Consider the following 19,739-nt stretch of genomic DNA (forward strand, 5'->3'; position numbering starts at 1 on the left):
CGCTGTAAGCCGGCGCCCTGTCAGCAGCGTGTCCGTTTTTTTCAACTTTTTTTGTTGTTGTTTTTTTTGTTTGTTTAGTATGTTTTAAAGTATGTTTTTTGTGTGTTTTGTGTGGGGGGTGGTGTGGGGGGGTGAGGGGGAAACCACTTTGGTCGCCTCCTCCATGGATCGGCGTGGACTTTCCCGGAGACGAGCCCTGGGCTCCAGCGGCGGGCGCAGCGTGGACTCTCGGCGTGGAGCGGGCGAGCCCTCGCTGGGGCTTGCCGGAGGGGAGCGCTCCGTTTCGCTGGCCCGCGGCTGCCAGCAGCCTGAAGCCGCGGTCTGCAGAGCTCAAGCTGGCGCGGCGTCCGCAGCCCGGGATTCCTCGTGGGGGACCCGGGGGAAGAAGAAGCTTCCACCGCCGGCCCGTGGCCAACTTCTACCGCGGGCCCGGCGTGGACTTACCATCACCCCTGGAGGGGGAGCTTCGACCGCCGGCCCTGCAGTCTGCGGTGCTTCTGGCTGCGGCGCGGCGGGGACTTTAAATCTTCGACCGCCGGCCTGCGGCCTACACCATCCTGAAGCCACGGTCTCCGGTGGGGAAGAGCCGACTATGGACTGGCTCTGGACTCTGGTCCCGACCACGGGAGAAATGGAGGAGGACTGGCCAATTTTTGTGCCTTCCACCACAGTGATGAATGCTGTGGTGAATGTTTGTGTTAAATTTTTATTGTGTATTGTGTGTTCTTTCTCATTGTATCGCTGCTGACATATTCATTTCACTTGCACTTTATGTGCAATGTGACGAATAAACCCGTATTGTATTGTATTGTAAATTTAAATTCTGCCTGGACCACTCAACTTCAGATTTCAATATGGTCTCAGTCCAATCAAGGACAATATGGTTCATTTTAAGATCCAGGTAAGAGTGGTTGAGCTTGACGAGTTTCCACAATGCAGTTTGTTGATATGCACACTTTATTCATTATGTTCTGAGAAAGGGCAACTGTCAAATAGGCTGAAGCCTTCAAAGGCAAGCAACTTTTATAACTCTAAAGTCTATGAGAATGAAAGGGAAAAGTGTAATAGCTGGAACCAAAACTATCGCATGGAAGGATGGTTTCAATTTTGACGTTGAATGTAGTCACTATTGACTCCACAATGCTCACTTTCATTTGCAACTCCTTAACAAGAGCTGGACAACATTCAGTTTATGACAAATGGCATGTAATATTTGTGCCTTAAACGTACCAAGCAATGTTCATGTCCAGCTAAAGTCTACCTATCACTCCAACAATGAGTCTTGTGGTCAATTGATAGCATCTTACATGCTAATGGGGTCGCACAGGCACCATATTTAATATCTAAGGCAAGGTATTGATCCAGATAATCATAATGTCATAAATGATAGGAACCGTATCAGGCCATTCGACCCATCAAGTCTACTCCGCCTTTCAATCATGGGTGATCTATCTCTCCCTCCTAACCCCATTCTCCTGCCTTCTCCCCATAACCCATGACACCCGTACTGATTTTCTAAATCTTTCCCTAACTATCCCAAGTGACTCCCTCTCACATAACGACAACTTGTCAACATGGGAGTTACCGGTTATCGAGCAGGATACGCTTGTAGATATCAATGGCCTCCTGGTAATGGGAGCGCATATAGTGGATTGAAGCCAAACTGAGCTGATCCTCAGTGATGTCCTGCAGATTCTGGTGGTAGTTCATCAATCTCTTCTCATCACTGAACTGCAACAAAGTACAAGGATCCAGATGAATAGTATTAAAGTAATAATAGTATTAAACCGTCTGAAGAAGGGTTTCGACCCGAAACTTTGCCTATTTCCTTCGCTCCATAAATGCTGCCTCACCCGCTGAGTTTCTCCAGCATTTTTGTCTACCTAGTATTAAAACAGTATTGTGTTTTACTCTTATGTTTTGTTCAAATGCCATAAAGATCATTAACATAAATTACATGGTTGACACATTTCAGAAGGTACAACAATTTTATTTGGGCTTGTGCGAAGGAAAGTCTAGATCAAGGAATTCAAATAGTCATTAAAATAAATGGAGTTTAACTGAGAGGGAAGTACGGGGAAGGAGTAAATCAGTGAAAAAGAATATAAAAGCGCACAATAAAAACAGGAGCAAAAGATATTATGGTAAAAAAGAGACAAATGTGCAATAGCATAACCAAGAGATGAATTCAGGAAGACGCTCAGAGGAAGTTTGATGAATTAATACAGAAAACATATAAGAGAGGGTGAAAAATTAAAACAGAAATATGCAGAAAACAGCAAGGCAGAGAAAGTGGGCTGACTGATACGTACAGAACAATCAGAAATCAGCGCATTTTAATCAATCTAAGTTTACCTTGTGAGCCAGGTGAAACAACAGGCGATTCTGCAGTCGACTCTTAGGAGCTGAAGGAGAGAATGAATAGATTTGAGTTTTTGTCCTTTGCAGTTTTATTTCCTTCTCTTCTAAATCCTGTTGCACAGAATTGCCCATGATGGAACATGGTCGATATGAAAAATGTGCAATACATTAAACAGATTGTTTAAAAAAAAAGACAGTCTAGAATAGAATCAATGTTACATTATACAAAGCAAACCCATTGGGCCCAATATACCTGTGCTGTCTCCGTGAAGGTTATCTAACTCCTCTTCTCTCTTCACTCCTCACTCACAGGCCTATATTTTACCATTTAAAAGTCAAAGTCCTTATCAAAGTTATTACTGAATCTCCTCTCAGGCACTGCAAAATATCAGATCATTACAACCTATTTTGTTCTTGTTTATGCCAAAGCTATTTTTCCCAGTTACCTTAAATTTATGTCTTCGAGTTACCCATTCACCTGCCAGTGGAAATAGCTTCTCTGTCCATTTTAACAAAATCCCTCAAATTAACATCTCTGTTACATGTCCTTGTAATCTTGTCTACTCAATGTAATGACTGCAGTTAAGTACATGTTTTATGCACTCCAAAATTCCAAACATGACCGTTTTAGTACTCTAGGTTGAAGGATGAGGAGTTCCCACATGACTCTTCAAGTGATCTATTACATTCACCTGAATGAGCTAGCTAACACCTCACACTGTGTATACCACTAAAGACAAGGCAGCACCACCCTCGGAACTGAACATTCAACTAAGCTTGGGTCCATTTCAAAGATAAGAAACTTGTCCAGTGAGATAAACTACCATGCTTTAAATATCCAAAGTAAAGACACCAAACAAGAAGAATGTGACATAACACAATGTGAGAAAGAGAGAATAAAAATAATGCAACTAAAAAGTGTGAGATGATACTGAACCAGAAAAAGGGATACATAAAGAGTTGGGCATGGAAAACAAGAACAATAAAAAGACCACTTCCAACAGAAGGGCATCATGATCAAAATAACAGGTTTGCAGCTTGGAGATGAAGTCTTACACTATATTACTCTGACACACCTTTCGTTGCAGCTTCCTCTGCTTCCTTATACATTCCCAAGTAAAAGAAAGTACATGCCAGATTCACCCAAACATCAGGGTGAATGTCTTCACTCTTTGTCAGAGCCTCATATTCCTAAAGTAAGCAAATAGAGAAAGATCATTAATCAAATGTAGCTGGGGCAGTATACTCACACAAGATAATACAACAAATCATAAATACATTTGACCATGTTATATGATTTTTAAATCACTTCAATAAAGCTTTCTTTCAATTACCACATTAATCAGGTTTTCTCGTGTCAGAACATAAGAACATAAAAAATAGAACTTCAGCATGGAAGGAAACAGTATGCATCCTCAATATTTAGTTGGTCCATGAGTAAGTTCTTGCACTGGTTATCATCTGAAATGAAGTTTACTTTAAGTCCAGATTTAGTTATGTAGATTAAGTCCAGATTTAGTTATGTAGCAAATGTAGATTAATATCCATAGATCCAGTTTGCGGAAATATGAATTCCATAATTGCAGAATTGGGTTGTTTCGGAATGTGATAAGCTCTATCTACGACTAAATACTGGCATGATACCACTCATCAATAACTTCCATAAGGCCATGTTAAAAAGAACCTTGAGGAGAAAATTCAAGAGGTCATTAAACTGCTTAGCGGTGGGAGCCCAAGTTTTTCTAAATACACTAAAGTTGATGATCACAGTATGTGGGCAGAACTGATGGACAGAAGAGTTTAGAGCACCCTCTTTCTGATAATGTGGGATGCTGTGAAAATGTGTTTTCATTCAAAGGCTTCACCTTACCTCCATAGCCCTCCTATAATCTCCTAGGTGGAATGCGCAGTATCCCATCCACAAGTCAATGTCATCCTCCTTCTCGCCCACATGCCGCTTAAACTAGGATAAACAAAAAAGAGTTTTTGAAAGACAAACTCAGTTTAAATTATTAGAAAAAAATGTTTAAACTCTTATGGATTCCAAATGCAGCACATCTTTTGCATGAAAGCTGGACACAAAATGCTGGAGTAACTCAGCAGGACAGGCAGTGAAAAAGGTTACTTTTATAACAACTAAACAGGTTCGCTTCTTAGTAAACAGACAACACACAAATGTTTGGTAGACCAGTTCAAAACTTTACTTATTATCGGCCGATGGAAGGGAGGGAGAACTAGTCAAGTGAGCAATGACAGAATTCAGCCTTATCAGCAGCATCTCCGGAGAGAAGGAATGGGTGACGTTTTGGGCTGAGACTCCTCTTCATGATGTCTGTACACTGTGGTGGTACCTTTAAGCAAGCACTGGAATTGAAACAGAGGGAGGAACACCAGAACCTTTCAATCTCCAGGAAAGCATTGCTGATCTTTGGGTTGGTAAATCCACAAATCTGATAGATTTTGCTAAAAGCTCTTAAAAAGCAGGGGCTGGTAAGAGAATTCTAAATGTCCCTAAATTTGGGGAAGGTTTCATTAGTTTGGAAAATAGAAAACATAACTTCTTTAATCAATAAGGGAAGGAGAATCAAAGCAGGAAGCTGCAAACCAGTTTGTATTACATCCTCCGCCAGGTAAATGTTAGAAGCTATTATTAAAGATGTTATAGCAGGCCACTTAGAAACAGTCAACATAATCAGACAAAGACAACATGGTTTTGTGATAGTGAAATTATGTTTCACCAGTTTATTGCTGTTTGAAGATTAAATGTGCTGTAGATAAAGGGAAACTACTGGATGGTGTAGCATCATAGGTTATTGAATAAAGGTTAGCTTGTAGGAGATACAAAGGAGAGACAAGAAAGTGACATGAGCTGGTCTCAGAGCCGACATGGACATTATGGGCTAAATTGCCTCTTTACATTATGAAACCATTCTGTAATTCAGACAAAGTAGGAACAAGAATTGGCTATACTATCTTTCAATGCACTTCTGCTATTCTTTAAGATCATGGTTGACCTGTTTAACTTTTTGCATCAGCCACGAGCAAATTATTTGCAATCCTGCCTCTGTGTCCATCTAGAATATCTAGGCTAATATCTTAATAATCTAGTATTAAGAGAGTTCTGGATTATAAGAGATGCTGTCTTTTGGCAGAGATTTTGAAATGAGCTTGATTTTCCCTCTCGGATGAATGCAAAATCAAAATCTGTTTTACTATTTTAGAAGAGGAATAGAATTATCTCTAGTCTCTTGGCCACCATTTAAATCTCAATCGGCATTAAAAGCAAATTATCCGGTAGTTGTCAAATTGCTGGGTGTGGAGTTCTGTTAATTAGATAATTGCAGCACTTCCAACATTACAACAGAGGTTCTGCTTCAAATTATGTCCTTGCTTCATGAATACCTTGAAGTTAATACGTTTTCATTTAAACTTGCTTTTATAAAAACACAGCCATTTCTTACTATGTACAATAAGTATCCACAATCATTAGTACACACGAAGACTCAGGAAAATGGGGACCACTTCCCATCTCTCAGAAGGTTCCTCTCAATGAAGGCAGATATGATCAATAAGAAATCCTTGCCTTCAGTGCGCCAGCACACTCTTTGATCACTTGTGGAAAAATGTGATCAAAGCTCAAGAGCTGAAACCCAGCATTAGCTTTGTATTGTAAAAAAACCCATCTCCGCTAAAATGGAGTTATCAGCCAAATTAGCAGCACTGCATTCCAAACCCTTCGAAAATAAGACTCGAACGCACTGTCTCCCAGAGGTGTCCTTGCACCTGTGGACGATGCCTGGGAGCGTAGCTTTTCTCAGGCCATTCAATGGGAAAGTGTAGCGTTGGTGGGCAAAACACAACAGCAATAGTTAGGTAGACCACCCCCATCCCCTGCCACTGGTAGTGCAGAAAAGTTGTCGACAAGGGGGGGTTTATGATTCGCTCAGGAAGGGGCATTGGAACGGTCTGCTCTGATAAGGAATGCCATAAAGGATGGTGTTGGGCGTCTTTTGGGGAGAGAGCCACAGCATTGGACCGTGTCGCGAGCAGTGCCAGGTGATCAAGAACCGGAACATCCTGCGGCATGCTCTGTGGTGTACTCTGGGTTTGCGAGTGTGTATGGGGATATACGGGGATACGTGAGTGTATGTGCCTTATTTGGTAGTGTAATAAAATACCTAGTGAATCAAACTCTGTTGTCTGAATCCGGTGATTTATCAAATACAACAAGCTTATTGTCTGCCATGCTGCGATGATCTCTGCCCTTACGTGTGCTTCTGTCATGCACAACCATAAACAGGCACCTCAAAGCACTTCTTCTTATTGAGTCCACACACACAAGATTAGAAGTTGTTCAGCCAGTGCTGAACACACTTCTCGGCATCTGCATACTATGGTGTCTGTCTTGCACTTCTTGTGCGTGGTGGTGGAAAGATTGGTGGAAACAGGGCTGTGACGTGAACGCTCTTTCCTTGACCTCCTCAAAGCACTAGAGGAATACTACTAAATCCATTGGCAGGCTAACAAACCATAGTTAACATTTTGTCCCAGGCTAACATACCTCAATATTGGGGTAATAGTTACACTCAATTGGCTCCAAATTGTTCCATGTTGTTTTCATGCTTGACTCTCTAAACGGAATCATTTTATCACGGTGCAAAATTACAAGGTTAAAGGAAGAAAGCCTATCAGCTTCACACAAAAGAATCACACTTTGATTTGCTTATTACCCAAGTCCCTAAGTATATATGTATTAGCTGCACAAATTATCTGATGTAGATTTACCTCCAGTAAGGTTAGAGCCCCAGAATAGTCTCTGTTTGTAAGATACTCCTCAAGCTTTGGAATTTTTTTCCCTTTTTTCTTCTTTTTATCCATCTGCAGCGTCTCTCCGGTGACAGCAGGTTTTGCTCGTGAGAGCATCTGGATAAAAATAGATAAACTTTTTAGAGGATTTTACACTCAATGTCAGCCCTCCAATTTCCCATGTTTAATCATTTAAGTTCAACTCTATAACTGAAATCATATTACAAAGAGATTAAAACAGATAAGATTCATTGACGTTCTGAAGCACAGAAACAGACCCTTATTGTGCTGACCAAGATGCTAATGCCATTTGCCAGTGTTTGACCAACATCCTTCGAAATCTTTTCTATCTATATAACAATCCAAAGTTGTTTTTTTTTAATTGTAATTGTATTGTCTCACCACTTTCTCTGGCAGCTTGTTCAATATACCAACTCTCTGTGAAAAATGTTTGTCCATCAGATCGCCTTTAAATTCTCCATTCACCTTAAACTTTTGCCCTCTAATGTTTAGACTCTCCTACCTTGAGAAAACTTACTATCTGTGCCCTTCAAACTTTTATATTAATCTACAAGATCAACCTTCAGTCTCCTTTGTTCCTGGAAAACAATTCTAGCTTATCAAATTTCTCCAGAGATTCAGTTTGAACAAGGATAATATTTCACCTGAAAGTAAAAAAGGAAATTACTTGCTGGAAATCTTAATTAAAAACAGAAAATGCTTGAAAAACTCAGATCAGGCAGCATCTGTCGAAGGAAATGAAAGGTCTTCAAGCTGAAGTGTTAACTGTTCTTAACTCAAATATTGCTCAAAGTTATGAAATCTTTAATTTGTCAGCTTTTTAAATCAAAATAATTGTGAATTTTTACCTTGCTGGGTTACCATGGTCTTTCTAGTGTGATCTGGTGACAGAAACAACTATCTGGGTGCATAACTTTAAATCTGATCTCCAGGTTCCTTGCATGTCCTACAATGCTTCCATATTCATAATGTTCCCTCTCATTGGCTTAATCTCACAGCCATACTTCACTCCCATATTTCCCATATCCATCGCTCAGATCACACTATCTGGCATCAAAATCCCACCGAGATCCTGCTCATTCCTCCTTCTCCCTGTTCCCGCATGTCAGAAGGTACAGAAGCTTGAAAGTACGAATACCCTTCCATAAGCTAGGGTACTGGGGAATACCCTTCCATAAGCTAGGGTACTGGGGAATACCCTTCCATAAGCTTGAAATACCCTTCCATAAGCTAGGGTACTGGGAAATTCACCTGTACCCCATTGTGAACATTAGACTTTGTCTCTGGAACTGATGCACTACAATGCTGAGAACAACATTCTGCACTCTGTATCTGCCCCTTGATATATTGTAGTTGAGTTTGCTGATTGTATTTATGTTTGTATTTATAGCTGATCTGTTTGGTTTGCATGCAAAACGAGGCTTTTCACTGTACCTTGGTAAATGCGACAAGAATAATAAACCTAAAACTAAAGAAACCCCTCACTCCAGTTCACCTGCACTCTGCCCATAGAAAATAGGTGCTGGAGGTCCTTCTGCGAAAAATGAATGGAATTGGGTCCTTCTCCCGCAATGGGACTATCTGACAGTGTCTCTGTGCGGGGGTAGTCCCAACTCACCATTTTCTTAGCTCTCCCGTGTAGGATCCGTGCAAGGAGAAGCCCAACGGCCTGGTCACGCCGTCATAGCAACGAAACCTCGGTCTTCCTGCGGCCTTCCTAGCAACGGAGCCCCGCCCCTCCACCTGTCGTCATCAACCTAGCCCCGGCCCTCCACCTGCCGTCACCAACCCAGCCCCGCCCCTCCACCTGCCGTCATCAACCCAGCCCCGCCCCTCCACCTGCCGTCATCAACCCAGCCCCGCCCCTCCACCTGCCGTCATCAACCTAGCCCCGCCCCTCCACCGACCGTCCTGCAAATGAAATGCCGCCTCCCCGCCGCGGCGCGCAAGCCCCGCCCCCTGGCCAGTGCAGCGATCCCGCCCCCTCTCTCGTCGTCACAGCAACTGAACCCCGCCCCCTTCTCACGTCGTCACAGCAACCAAAACCCCTGTCCTCGTGGCAAAGAAAACCCCGCCCCTTGACCCGCGGCGACGAAACTCCGCCCCTCCAGCAGACGTCACGGCCAAGCCCCGCCCCACGAAGCGGCCTGCTCACGGAGCTTTCCCCCCTCAGGCCGTTGTCATGGCAACGAGGACTTGTTGCGGAGGCGAAGCATCGCCGGCCCATTGTGGTAGGAGCGCCTGCAGGCTTCCATTAACGTTGATATAATGGCATCAGATCTCAGATCTCCGATTCCTATCCGTTTGTATGGACAAAATGTAGAGACAAAGAACTGCAGGTGCTAGTTGAAACCAAAGATACCAAGTCACCCATCCTTTTCCACCACAGATGCTGCCTGTCCTGCTGAGTTACTCCAGCACGTTGTGCCAATAGACTGTATATATTTTCTCGAACATATCTGCTCCAGTCATTTTTTCCTTCCCTTCCACATCAGAAATATGATGAACCCTTTCTTGAACAAGATTTCTTCAATATTTATAGAGTTCCAACAGAGGTAGACTGATAAATCATTCCCCACGTGTATGATTTTACAATTTGAATTTTTGATTTCTTAATTATCTCAGATGCCATAAACCCAATCTCTGTCCAATCATGCCTTGTTTGATTTTCAAATATTGTGCCATAAATCATGTTCTTAGTTGAGCTCTCTTTTCTGAGTTGGTTAAGCTTAAGCCTTAAGTTTCTGGTTATGAAGTACACATTACTTTGCTGGAGTAACTCAGCGGGCCTGGCAGCATCTCTGGAGAGAAGGAATGTGTGACGTCTTGATCCGAAAAGTAACCCATTACTTTTCCAGAGATGCTGCCTGTCCCGCTAAGTTACTCCAGCATTTCGATGTAAATCAACATCTGCAGTTCCTTTCTCTGCAGTAGTAAATGCCTACTATTTGTAGTAAATGCCTACTATTTTCTGTGTGCTTAAGCAAAGCTAGAATTTCATTGTCCTATACAGGGACACATGACAATAAACTCACTTGGACTTGACTTGAACTTCCTACACATTTCTTTGCGAGCTGTTGTTCATTGGCTTCTCCTCCACACCTTTCTTAATCAGACCACTGGGTTCATTACTTTATTATGTGACATTTATTTACAACAAGAAATAAAATGTTATGCCTATTATGGTCCATTAATCTATGTGGCAGTGTGCTTGCCATCTGCTCCCATATGCTTTTTAATTATAGATAAATACATTCATCTTTGCCAGGATTCTTTGTTTTTTTTCTCGGCTCCTCCAAAAAAAATATTTTCAGGGCTGCTCCCACTGTTATTGATAACTTCAAAGTTTTGCAGTTTGACCTTCCTGGTGTTTGCCCCCAGCAAGTGCCAGTTTTTCTTTTGTTTGAATCTTTTAAATGTTGCTATGGTTTCCCTTTGCTTGTCTTTATTGTGAACATAAACCCTTTGCAGAAAAGTTTCTGGCATGGGAGAGGGTACTCCTATATTCAATCAAATGAATTCAGCCCCGCAACCGCTGAAACCTCTGAAGAATGCTGCATTAGCTCCACTTCATTCCACCCTCTGCTTGGCTGGTGTTGTCAGTTAAACCTTATTATTCGTTCCCCAACTCATCTTGATTCTCTTTTCCAGGCCTAATTATGATTCACCCCTCTTTTTTAGACTTTGTGTGTAATATCAGAACAGCCAGTACGAGTATAATAGATAATAGACAATAGGTGCAGGTGTAGGCCATTCGGCCCTTCGAGAAAGCACCGCCATTCAATGTGATCATGGCTGTGATCATCCACAATCAGTACCCCGTTCCTACCTTCTCCCCATATCCCTTGACTCCGCTATCTTTAAGAGCTCTATCTAACTCTCTCTTTAGAACATCCAGAGAACCGGCCTCCACCGCCCTCTGTGGCAGAGAATTTCCCAGGCTCACAACTCTCTGTGTGAAAAAGTAGTTCCTCATCTCCGTTCTAAATGGCTTACCCCTTATTCTAAAACTTATTCTTGCGTATGGCGTGCACAGCCTAAAGTTTTAGGACAACTTGTTCTATTTGATCTTATTTGATTGTGCACGCCAGGTTGATTGCATTTGTCAAAACAGGGCGGACCATGTGAAAGTTGCAATCTTCCATCCCATTCTAAAACTGTGGCCCCTGGTTCTGGACTCCCCCAACATCGTGAACATGTTTCCGGCCTCTAGCCTATCCAAACCCTTAATAATTTTATATGTTTCAATAAGATCCCCTCTCATCCTAAATTCCATGGTATACAAGCCCAGGCGCTCCATTCTATCAACATATGACAGTCCCGCCATCCCGGGAATTAACCTTGTGAACCTACGCTGCACTCCCTCAATAGCAAGAATGTCCTTCCTCAAATTTGGAGACCAAAACTGCCCACAATTCTCCAGGTGGGGTCTCACTAGGGCCCTGTACAACTGCAGAAGGACCTCTTTGCTCCTATACTCAAGTCCTCTTGTTATGAAGGCCAACATGCCATTCGCTTTCTTCACTGCCTGCTGTACCTGGATATATATGGATATCTAAATAGGAAGGTTTTTAAGGTAGACATGGAGAACGAGGCTGGTAAATCAATAGCAGGAAACAAATAATTGGCAGATCTGCCGAATCAATGTTTTGCATTAGTCTTCATGGTAGCATACATTGCAAATATCCTTAGTGGGGTAACAGATGGGCTAATTTCAAATAACAGATAAGAAGAAACTTATGAAAATCCCAATCACCAAGTGCTAACATCACAGGGCTCAAGGCAGATTCATTGCCAGCATCAGAGGGCCTGCAGCCAAGAATGTTAAAGGATGGGGCTACAAAGATAGTAGACCCATTAGTTGATTTTTTTCAAAACCCACTAACTTCTGAGAGGGTAACAAAGCAACAAATGTGCCTTCTTTGTTCACAAAGGAGGTAACTCAGAAGGCAGGGAACCATAAACCAGTTAGAATAGCTGATATTTTATTGTATATTTATTGTCGTTGCATCTGATGTACATATAATATTAATAATTCCTTGAATGACCAAAGCCAACTATTATTTGATTTTGGATGATCAGCCATGATCATATTGAATGGCAGTGCAGACTCGAAGGGCTGAATGGCCTACTCCTGCACCTATTTATCTATGTTTCTATAAATTATTTCATCCATTTCCAAAGGTTGTGCATGATCAATCGCCCCCTTTAGTTATTGAAACCAACCCACTAATACTGTACATCTCAGTATTTGCCACCATTTGTTCAGAAATAAATAAGATAAATGAAAATATTTTTAAGATGCATATGCTGGGAATTTGAAATTAAAATAACATTTTGGAAACAGGACACCAGGTTCAATCCTGAACTTGGGTCCAATCTGGAGTTTGCACATCCTCCATGCGACTGTGTGGGTTTCATCCAGATGCTCGTTTTCTCCCACATCCCAACGATGTGCAGGTTTGTAGTGTGTAGAGAAAGTGGCATAATGTGGAATAAGCGGGAACGGGTGATTGATGGTCGATGTCGACTGAGGGGCCTGTTATACTAAACTAGCAGGTCAAAAAGAAACCAGACTTCACATTGGGATTTCACACCTCATGAAAATCTCATATTTGAAATATGTTTCTCTTTTCTCAGGTCTGCCTGACCTGCTGAGCATTCTCAGCATTTAGCCAAAACAATTTGAAGCTGACCAACATTTTTTTAAATGCTAATACAAATACTGAAAGACCAATAGCTGATGAATGGCCATGATGTTAGTTTAAATTTCTCAATTTTTCCCCATTAAGTTCTGTTTTGTTCAGGAAAATATTTATTTTAGACTCCAATAATAACACATCAGAAGATTCCTTATTGCTAATCTGTTGCCCCGTTGATATTTTTTCTATTACTACCTATGCTGCAATCCTCTTATCTCATTTATCGTATTTGTTTTCTGTATAGTCATGCTGAATTTTTAACTCTCAATTTTTATCTTTAAATATTTACCCATTTTTATTTGGTATTCTTATCAGTTGTATGTTCATCTTAATTTCCAGAATGAAATACAGGGGACCTGATTTCCTTATTGGACTGCAAATTGATCTATTAAATAAAATCAGCATTTACCAATTTTGATTAAATGCAATATCTTAGTTACAATCAATCCTGGAGTAGATAAAAAGCACATAAGATTGGAGTGCTATTTCTCTTACACACTGGGCAGAAATTGTGTAGGAGAAAATAGAAATAGTACCTTCCATTATAAGTTTATAAGTCTGGCAAAGTTCACAGTAACTGAGATAGTTACATAAATCTCACATCTCTAACTACCTCCATTTTTGAAAGTAGACAAAAAAGCTGGAGAAACTCAGCGGGCGAGGCAGCATCTATGGAGCGAAGGAATAGACGACGTTTCGGGTTGAGACTGTAGTGTGAAGGAGTCACATTTTTGAAATGTGACTTCTTCTATAGCTTTATAAGTGCTTGACAATCAGATGAGAGTCCCAGTATTTTCAATGATTATTCCCGTAATTACTGATTTTAATCCTTATTTTATATTGTACTGATACACACATTTAGAAAGTGCATTTTCCCTTTCCAACATTTTCTTTTTTTTAATTGATAGGTATATTTAAATAACTTGAACATTTTATTTTCCAGGAATAGAAATATTACCTTGCAACAATAATTGGAACCAATAAAAAGATAATGCATGACTAACATCAAATACAGTATACAAATTTGCAGAGACTCTCATAGAGGTTAGATAATTATCCAGTTGAAAAACTTAAACATATACAGTGCCTTCAACAACTTTGTACCAGTGAGCCATTCACTGCTTTGTATGAACTGCGTATTTATGTTTTTGGAACACAAAATTGAACATTGCTTGAGGAGGATGCATTTTCGTCTTGGCTTTAGAAATGATATTCAGTTCTGAATGTACCAGTGCCATAGCTTTACAAAAACTGACTACTCTCAAGAAAGACCCAGCTTATTTTTTATAACATTTTGTTTCAATAATAGTTTTAATATTTGGCAAAATTAAATGTTTGTTGGAGGAGCCAAGTCATTCATTTAAATCCAAATGTGTGTTTAGTTAGCAGTTCTTTTTGGTAGAATTTAGCAGCTCACAACAGCAGACATGGGGATTGCAACACGCAAATGACATCAAGACTGTCGGGACTTGACTGAACAGTCCACTAATGCAGGGAGTACGCGACCCTTGTGTGCTTTGCTCAATTGCATTAATGTGGCATCCACAACCACGAACAATGCTGTTAGTTTTCTGGATCTTTTAGCTAGGGATCTATGTTGTGATTTACTGACACCAGTTAAAGTCAGCTAGTCTGCACTATCATCAGTCTGAAGAAGGGTCCCATTCTGAAACATTGTCTGTCTATTCCAGATGCTGCCTGACCCGCTGAATTCCTCCAGTATTTTGTGTTTTACTACACGATGCTACTTACAGTGAGGTCAGAGCAGGGGAAAGAAGGATTTCCGCAAATGAAGCTGGCCTGGGAAATTGCAGAATGTAACATGGGAAGTTCGGCCTTTGAAGTTTTTGAACATTACGCTGGAGGCCTCATGTAAAGGAGTGACATAACGGAGAAATATTCTGTACCCACAAGTGATCAGATGGATGCCATAATTCTCACTCAATGTCTCAAGACATTGGTAGTAAGTAACTGCGGAAGACAATTACACTAGTGAAGTCCTGGTGAACTTGACATGATTGTATCTTCAAATATAATTTTCTACCTCATGCAGCACAGTCCTTGCACACCGACCAACTCACTATGCCCATCATCACTCACGTATCAACAAGCTCTACCAATCAAGATCTGAAACTTGTAGTAATATTAATTGTATTGTAGTAATACTTGCCCATGTCGACCAAGGTGACCCACCTGGCCACGTTTCGCCCATATCCCTAAAAACCTTTCCGATCCATGTACCTGTCCAAATGTCTTTTAATTGTTGTTATAGTACCTGCCACTCTGGCAGCTCATTTCTTATACCCACCACTCCCTGTGAGAAAAATTTGCCCCTCGGGTTTCTGTTAAATCTTCCCCCTATCATCTGTAAATTGCCTGTAATTGTAAGGAGTGGATTTAAAAGTGGAATCACATAGAACTAGTGTAAACAGGTGATCAATGGCATGGATATAGCAGGCTGAAGGTCCTGTTTCCATGCTGTATCTTGCAATCAATGAAAAAAATCTACAAATCATTTTACTATTATTATAAATAAAATGCTTAAAAAACGTATGGTAGAATTTGGCCAAAGTTGGATCTCCATAAGTCCACTTATTTATAACGTCGTGAGTCTCTGTCTCACAATTCTCAGAGATTTTTCATCATCATTTTTAATGACAAATAAGTATAATGGGTATTTCTTTATCATGTTGTTAAGATATATTTAAGAGGGAGTTAGATGTGGCCCTTGTGGCTAAAGGGATCAGGGGGTATGGAGAGAAGGCAGGTACGGGATACTGAGTTGGATGATCAGCCATGATCATATTGAATGGCGGTGCAGGCTCGAAGGGCCGAATGGCCTACTCCTGCACCTATTTTCTATGTTTCTATGTTGAGGGGATCTGCCTTTTAAAGAGCCGTCTCAGTTATTATTATAGTACAAATGATTCCATATCAACTCTGCCCAATTATATTTTACAACCCCTTAGTTTTTATTGAGCAAACAACACTTTACGCAAGCTGACCTTTGAGCTCAGCCTCATGATATTATCTCGGGAGGAAAGCTTTGGGATGACAGATGAATCTACCTCATAGCTCTGCTTCCTGTGTACCCTTGAAAGTTAATTACCTAAGAGGAGGACAATTGTGGTGTTTTAACAGCAGAGCTGAGAAATGAAACAATTGCTAAGTTTCTGCCTGTGGGCTGTGATTGCCATCCAGGGACACTCTCCCAAGAATCACTCTTCCAAGTGCACGGATAAATTGTTTACAATTAACGTGGTTCTCTTGAACGATTCCTTCTCTCCCTGGACTTTGAATAACGTAATTCCATATATAAAGAATGAAATTAATATTCTCAATCAGCACCTCCAAAGTCAAGGTAAGAGGCAAATGTTGCTCTGTTTCTTTGATTTGATTTGATTTGATTTGATTCAACTTTATTGCCATTGCACAAATACGAGTACAGGTACAACAAAATGCAGTTTAGCATCTGGTCAGAGTGCAAGATAGTAGAAATAAAAATACTGGTTAAACAATATGTGCAATGTGGATGAATTAAACTGGTACATAGGCAAATAAATGTATGCAGATGGGAGAGTATAAAAGATAGCTAGTGTCGGGACTCTGAGTTCAGCAGTGTAATGGTGTTATTGAAAAAGCTGTTCCTCAGCCTGCTTGTGCGAGACCTGAGGCTCCTGTACCGCCTCCCTGATGGGAGGAGGGCAAATAGTCCATGGTTAGGGTGAGAGGGGTCCTTGATGATTTTCCCGGCCCATCTCAGACACCGTTTGTGGTGGAGGGCATCCATGGCAGGGAGCGGGGCACCGATGATGTGCTGAGCGGTTTTCACCACCCGTTGCAGTGCCTTCCTGTCAGCTTCTGTGTACTGTTCTTGTCTCTATGCTGCGGAACTAATACACAGGTACAGGGGAAGATGCAGATAAAAGATTTACAAGGATAGAATGGAATGCAAACATATTTGTGCAAAGGGGAAACTGAGGTGACCCTGATAAAGATCCCGAAAATGATGAAGGGGTTTGAAGGGGGACATATATAGACATGTTTTCATTTGTCAGGAATAAGGGAACAAGCTGCCATTAATATAACATCTTTATTATTAAATCCAAATTCAAGAGAAAAAAATATCCTCATTTAGACACCGATGAGAATGTGGAACTCCTTAACACATCGTGGGGTTAAGCCAAAAACATGGATGTGTTTAGGCAGGAGACGGCGAGATAACGATAGGGAAAGAAACATTGATTAGGTGGGATTATAAATGGGCTTTCACAGTGGATCTCTGAATGCAGCACTTGGTGAATTAGGCGAGTATATATTTATTTTCACTTAGTTTATCCGTAGTTAATAGCCAAAGTTTAATTACTTTTACTGATAAATTGTGTTGCTGCAGCATGCAGTTTCATGTCAAAGATAAATAAAGTACCTTGAGTGGGGGCTTCCTTTCTAATTATAATATTTTCATTGCAGTCAAGACTAGACTAGAGCTGTTTTAGTATGTAAAAAGGAAAGGAAGGAAAATCATAGATTTTGCACAGTGGATTTCGGAGTGCAGTGGCTTCAGCGTGTGGGCTTAGGTGAGTGAGGGCTTTGGTAAAGGGAGTCCGTGGCATCTTCACAACACTGATCTTTGGTTGGACAGTGTGGCAGTGGTTCAGGTCAGTTATGTAGTTGATGAGTATTTTAATTTTCATATCAACTGTGGAAACAGATTAACGTATATCTTAAGGGACCTTTTCTAAATTCAAAGTCTGGCAGATGAATCTAGTCATGCATGTGGGAATCGTAAGTTGCTCATTGCTGTTTGGATGACCACAACTGTGGAAGATGCCTCCTACCAGCGTGAGACAATAGACAATAGACAATAGGTGCAGGAGTAGGCCATTCAGCCCTTCGAGCCAGCACCGCCATTCAATGTGATCATGGCTGATCATCCCCAATCAGTACCCCATTCCTGCCTTCTCCCCATATCCCCTGACTCCACTATTTTTAAGAGCCCTATCTAGTTCTCTCTTGAAAGCATCCAGAGAACCTGCCTCCACCGCCCTCTGAGGCCGAGAATTCCACACTCACCACTCTCTGTGAGAAAAAGTGTTTCCTCGTCTCCGTTCTAAATGGCTTACTCCTTATTCTTAAACTGTGGCCCAGGTTCTGGACTCCCCCAACATCGGGAACATGTTTCCTGCCTCTAGCGTGTCCAAGCCCTTAACAATCTTATATGTTTCAATGAACATTGGGTTTCAGAACTGCAGCTTTGGCTGGAGACACTCTGGTGTATCTGTGAGGCTGAAGGTGACACGGTTAGTAAGCTTTTAGTGGTGGTCTCCATCAATTTAAGGAAAGGCAATTGGAGAAGCAATGGTTGATAACCAGGCAGAGGAAGGGACGCAGGCTGGTAGCCATAGGAACCTCAGAGTGCATCTCTCTCCAAAACTGTTTGTTTAAAAAATGGTGAGTGAACATATCTCTGAGGCAACCAGCCTGATCCTCGATCGCTGCACACTGGTGGATCAAGCGGGGTTAGAGCAGGGCAAAAGTGGGATGAAACTCAATAGAGACCGGAATAAACGTGTAGGGAGGAACTGCAGATGCTGGTTAAATAGAAGATAGATATAAAAAGCTGGAGTAACTCAGCGGGTCAGACAGCATATCGTGCTACTGCAGTTGTAGTCGTGAATCTAGGATGGTGTGTTGCCTCTTTGGTGTCAGAGTCGATGATGTCATCGGCTTCCTTTGAAATTGGCACCAAAGAGGGTATTCTAAAGGGGCAGGGTAAAAAGCCAAAGGTTGTGATGCACATTGCTGCAACATTAGTTGAAAAAGTGAGGTGAGATTTTAATACAGCAGAATTCAGTGAAAATGTAACCTATTCTTGTTTTTGTGTTTTAGGTTATAATGTCACTGTAAACGCATCATATGATGGTTTTGACACAGTATCCTTTTCGCCCAAAGGATGTTCCACAAGTGCTTGTGGAGGGTTGGTGAAACTTCAGGATTTATATGTAAGTATGTGAGTCAGATAAATGTAGCATTTCTTGAGCTGTGATCCTGTTCCAGTGTCCTGTCAGTGGGCAACAGTTACGAATAATATAGTTACTACTTCGCTATATCCCCGTCGCCACCGACCTTTCATCATAATCCCAAATTGCATGAATACCTATAATATTGCAATTGCAGTTTATTCAAGTGGGGGGGGGGGGGGGGGGGGGGGGGGCGACACGGGGCATGTGTGTTTGAGTTTAGAGGGGGCTCTTGTAAGAGTAAACTGAAGTTTGTTTAATCCACTTGACCTGCTCTATCCGACTGAATGCACAAAAAACAGAAGTGTTTGTGAATTACTACTCCAAAGATGTTCATTTCGGGGCTGTTTTTTTTGCACCTTTCCCTACCTTTTGAGGAAATGGATCGAGTTTGGGGCATGTCATGGCTCACAGAACTTTCATCACACAAGTGTAAGCCTGAGAGGTGAGCATCAATAGACTGGTCATCCTGGGGCAGCACGGTGGCGTAGCGGTAGAGCTACTGCCTTTTCGGCGCCAGGGACCCGGGTTCGATCCGGACTACGGGTGCTGTCCGTACAGAGTCTGTGCGTTCTCCCCGTGACCTGCGTGGGTTTACTCCAAGATCTTTGCTTTCCTCCCGTAGTCGGAATCGAACCAGGGTCTCTGGCGCTGTAAGGCAGCAACTCTAACACTGCGCCACGGTGCCGACTCACAATGATTCTCACTAAACAAAAGGTGACATAACATAAGAAATCAGTAAGATCACATCAATCAAATGATAGCATGGTTAGTGAAAAGGTCCTTTACCCCACATAAACCTTTTCTTCCTCTCTTCATGTGAGATGTA

General features: G+C 41.6%; 2 protein-coding genes across 5 annotated transcripts in view; one reads left to right on the top strand and one right to left on the bottom strand.

The window, feature by feature from the left end:
- The window catches only part of ttc26 (tetratricopeptide repeat domain 26), a 31,230-nt gene extending 22,278 nt beyond the window's left edge, over positions 1–8,952 (bottom strand). For 3 of the 4 annotated variants that reach the window (XM_033013104.1, XM_033013103.1, XM_033013102.1), the window contains exons 1-6: positions 8,807–8,935; positions 7,147–7,284; positions 4,232–4,324; positions 3,438–3,552; positions 2,356–2,405; positions 1,586–1,731 (exon numbers count right to left, since the gene is read on the bottom strand). In XM_033013104.1, the coding sequence (XP_032868995.1) occupies positions 1,586–1,731; positions 2,356–2,405; positions 3,438–3,552; positions 4,232–4,324; positions 7,147–7,284; positions 8,807–8,809 (545 nt within the window). In that variant the 5' untranslated portion in view covers positions 8,810–8,935. Of the gene's footprint in view, positions 1–1,585; positions 1,732–2,355; positions 2,406–3,437; positions 3,553–4,231; positions 4,325–7,146; positions 7,285–8,806 lie in introns of all 4 variants that reach the window. The other variant, XM_033013105.1, reaches the window with a different exon arrangement.
- A 372-nt stretch (positions 8,953–9,324) lies between these two features.
- Positions 9,325–19,739, top strand: part of gucy2c (guanylate cyclase 2C) — a 58,516-nt gene continuing 48,101 nt past the window's right edge. The window contains 3 exon segments of the mRNA XM_033013327.1: positions 9,325–9,419; positions 14,582–14,853; positions 18,780–18,892. Of these exon segments, the coding sequence (XP_032869218.1) occupies positions 14,835–14,853; positions 18,780–18,892 (132 nt within the window). The 5' untranslated portion in view covers positions 9,325–9,419; positions 14,582–14,834.

This window comes from Amblyraja radiata, chromosome 38 (genome assembly GCF_010909765.2).
Source record: "Amblyraja radiata isolate CabotCenter1 chromosome 38, sAmbRad1.1.pri, whole genome shotgun sequence".
Taxonomy (NCBI): Eukaryota; Metazoa; Chordata; class Chondrichthyes; order Rajiformes; family Rajidae; genus Amblyraja; species Amblyraja radiata.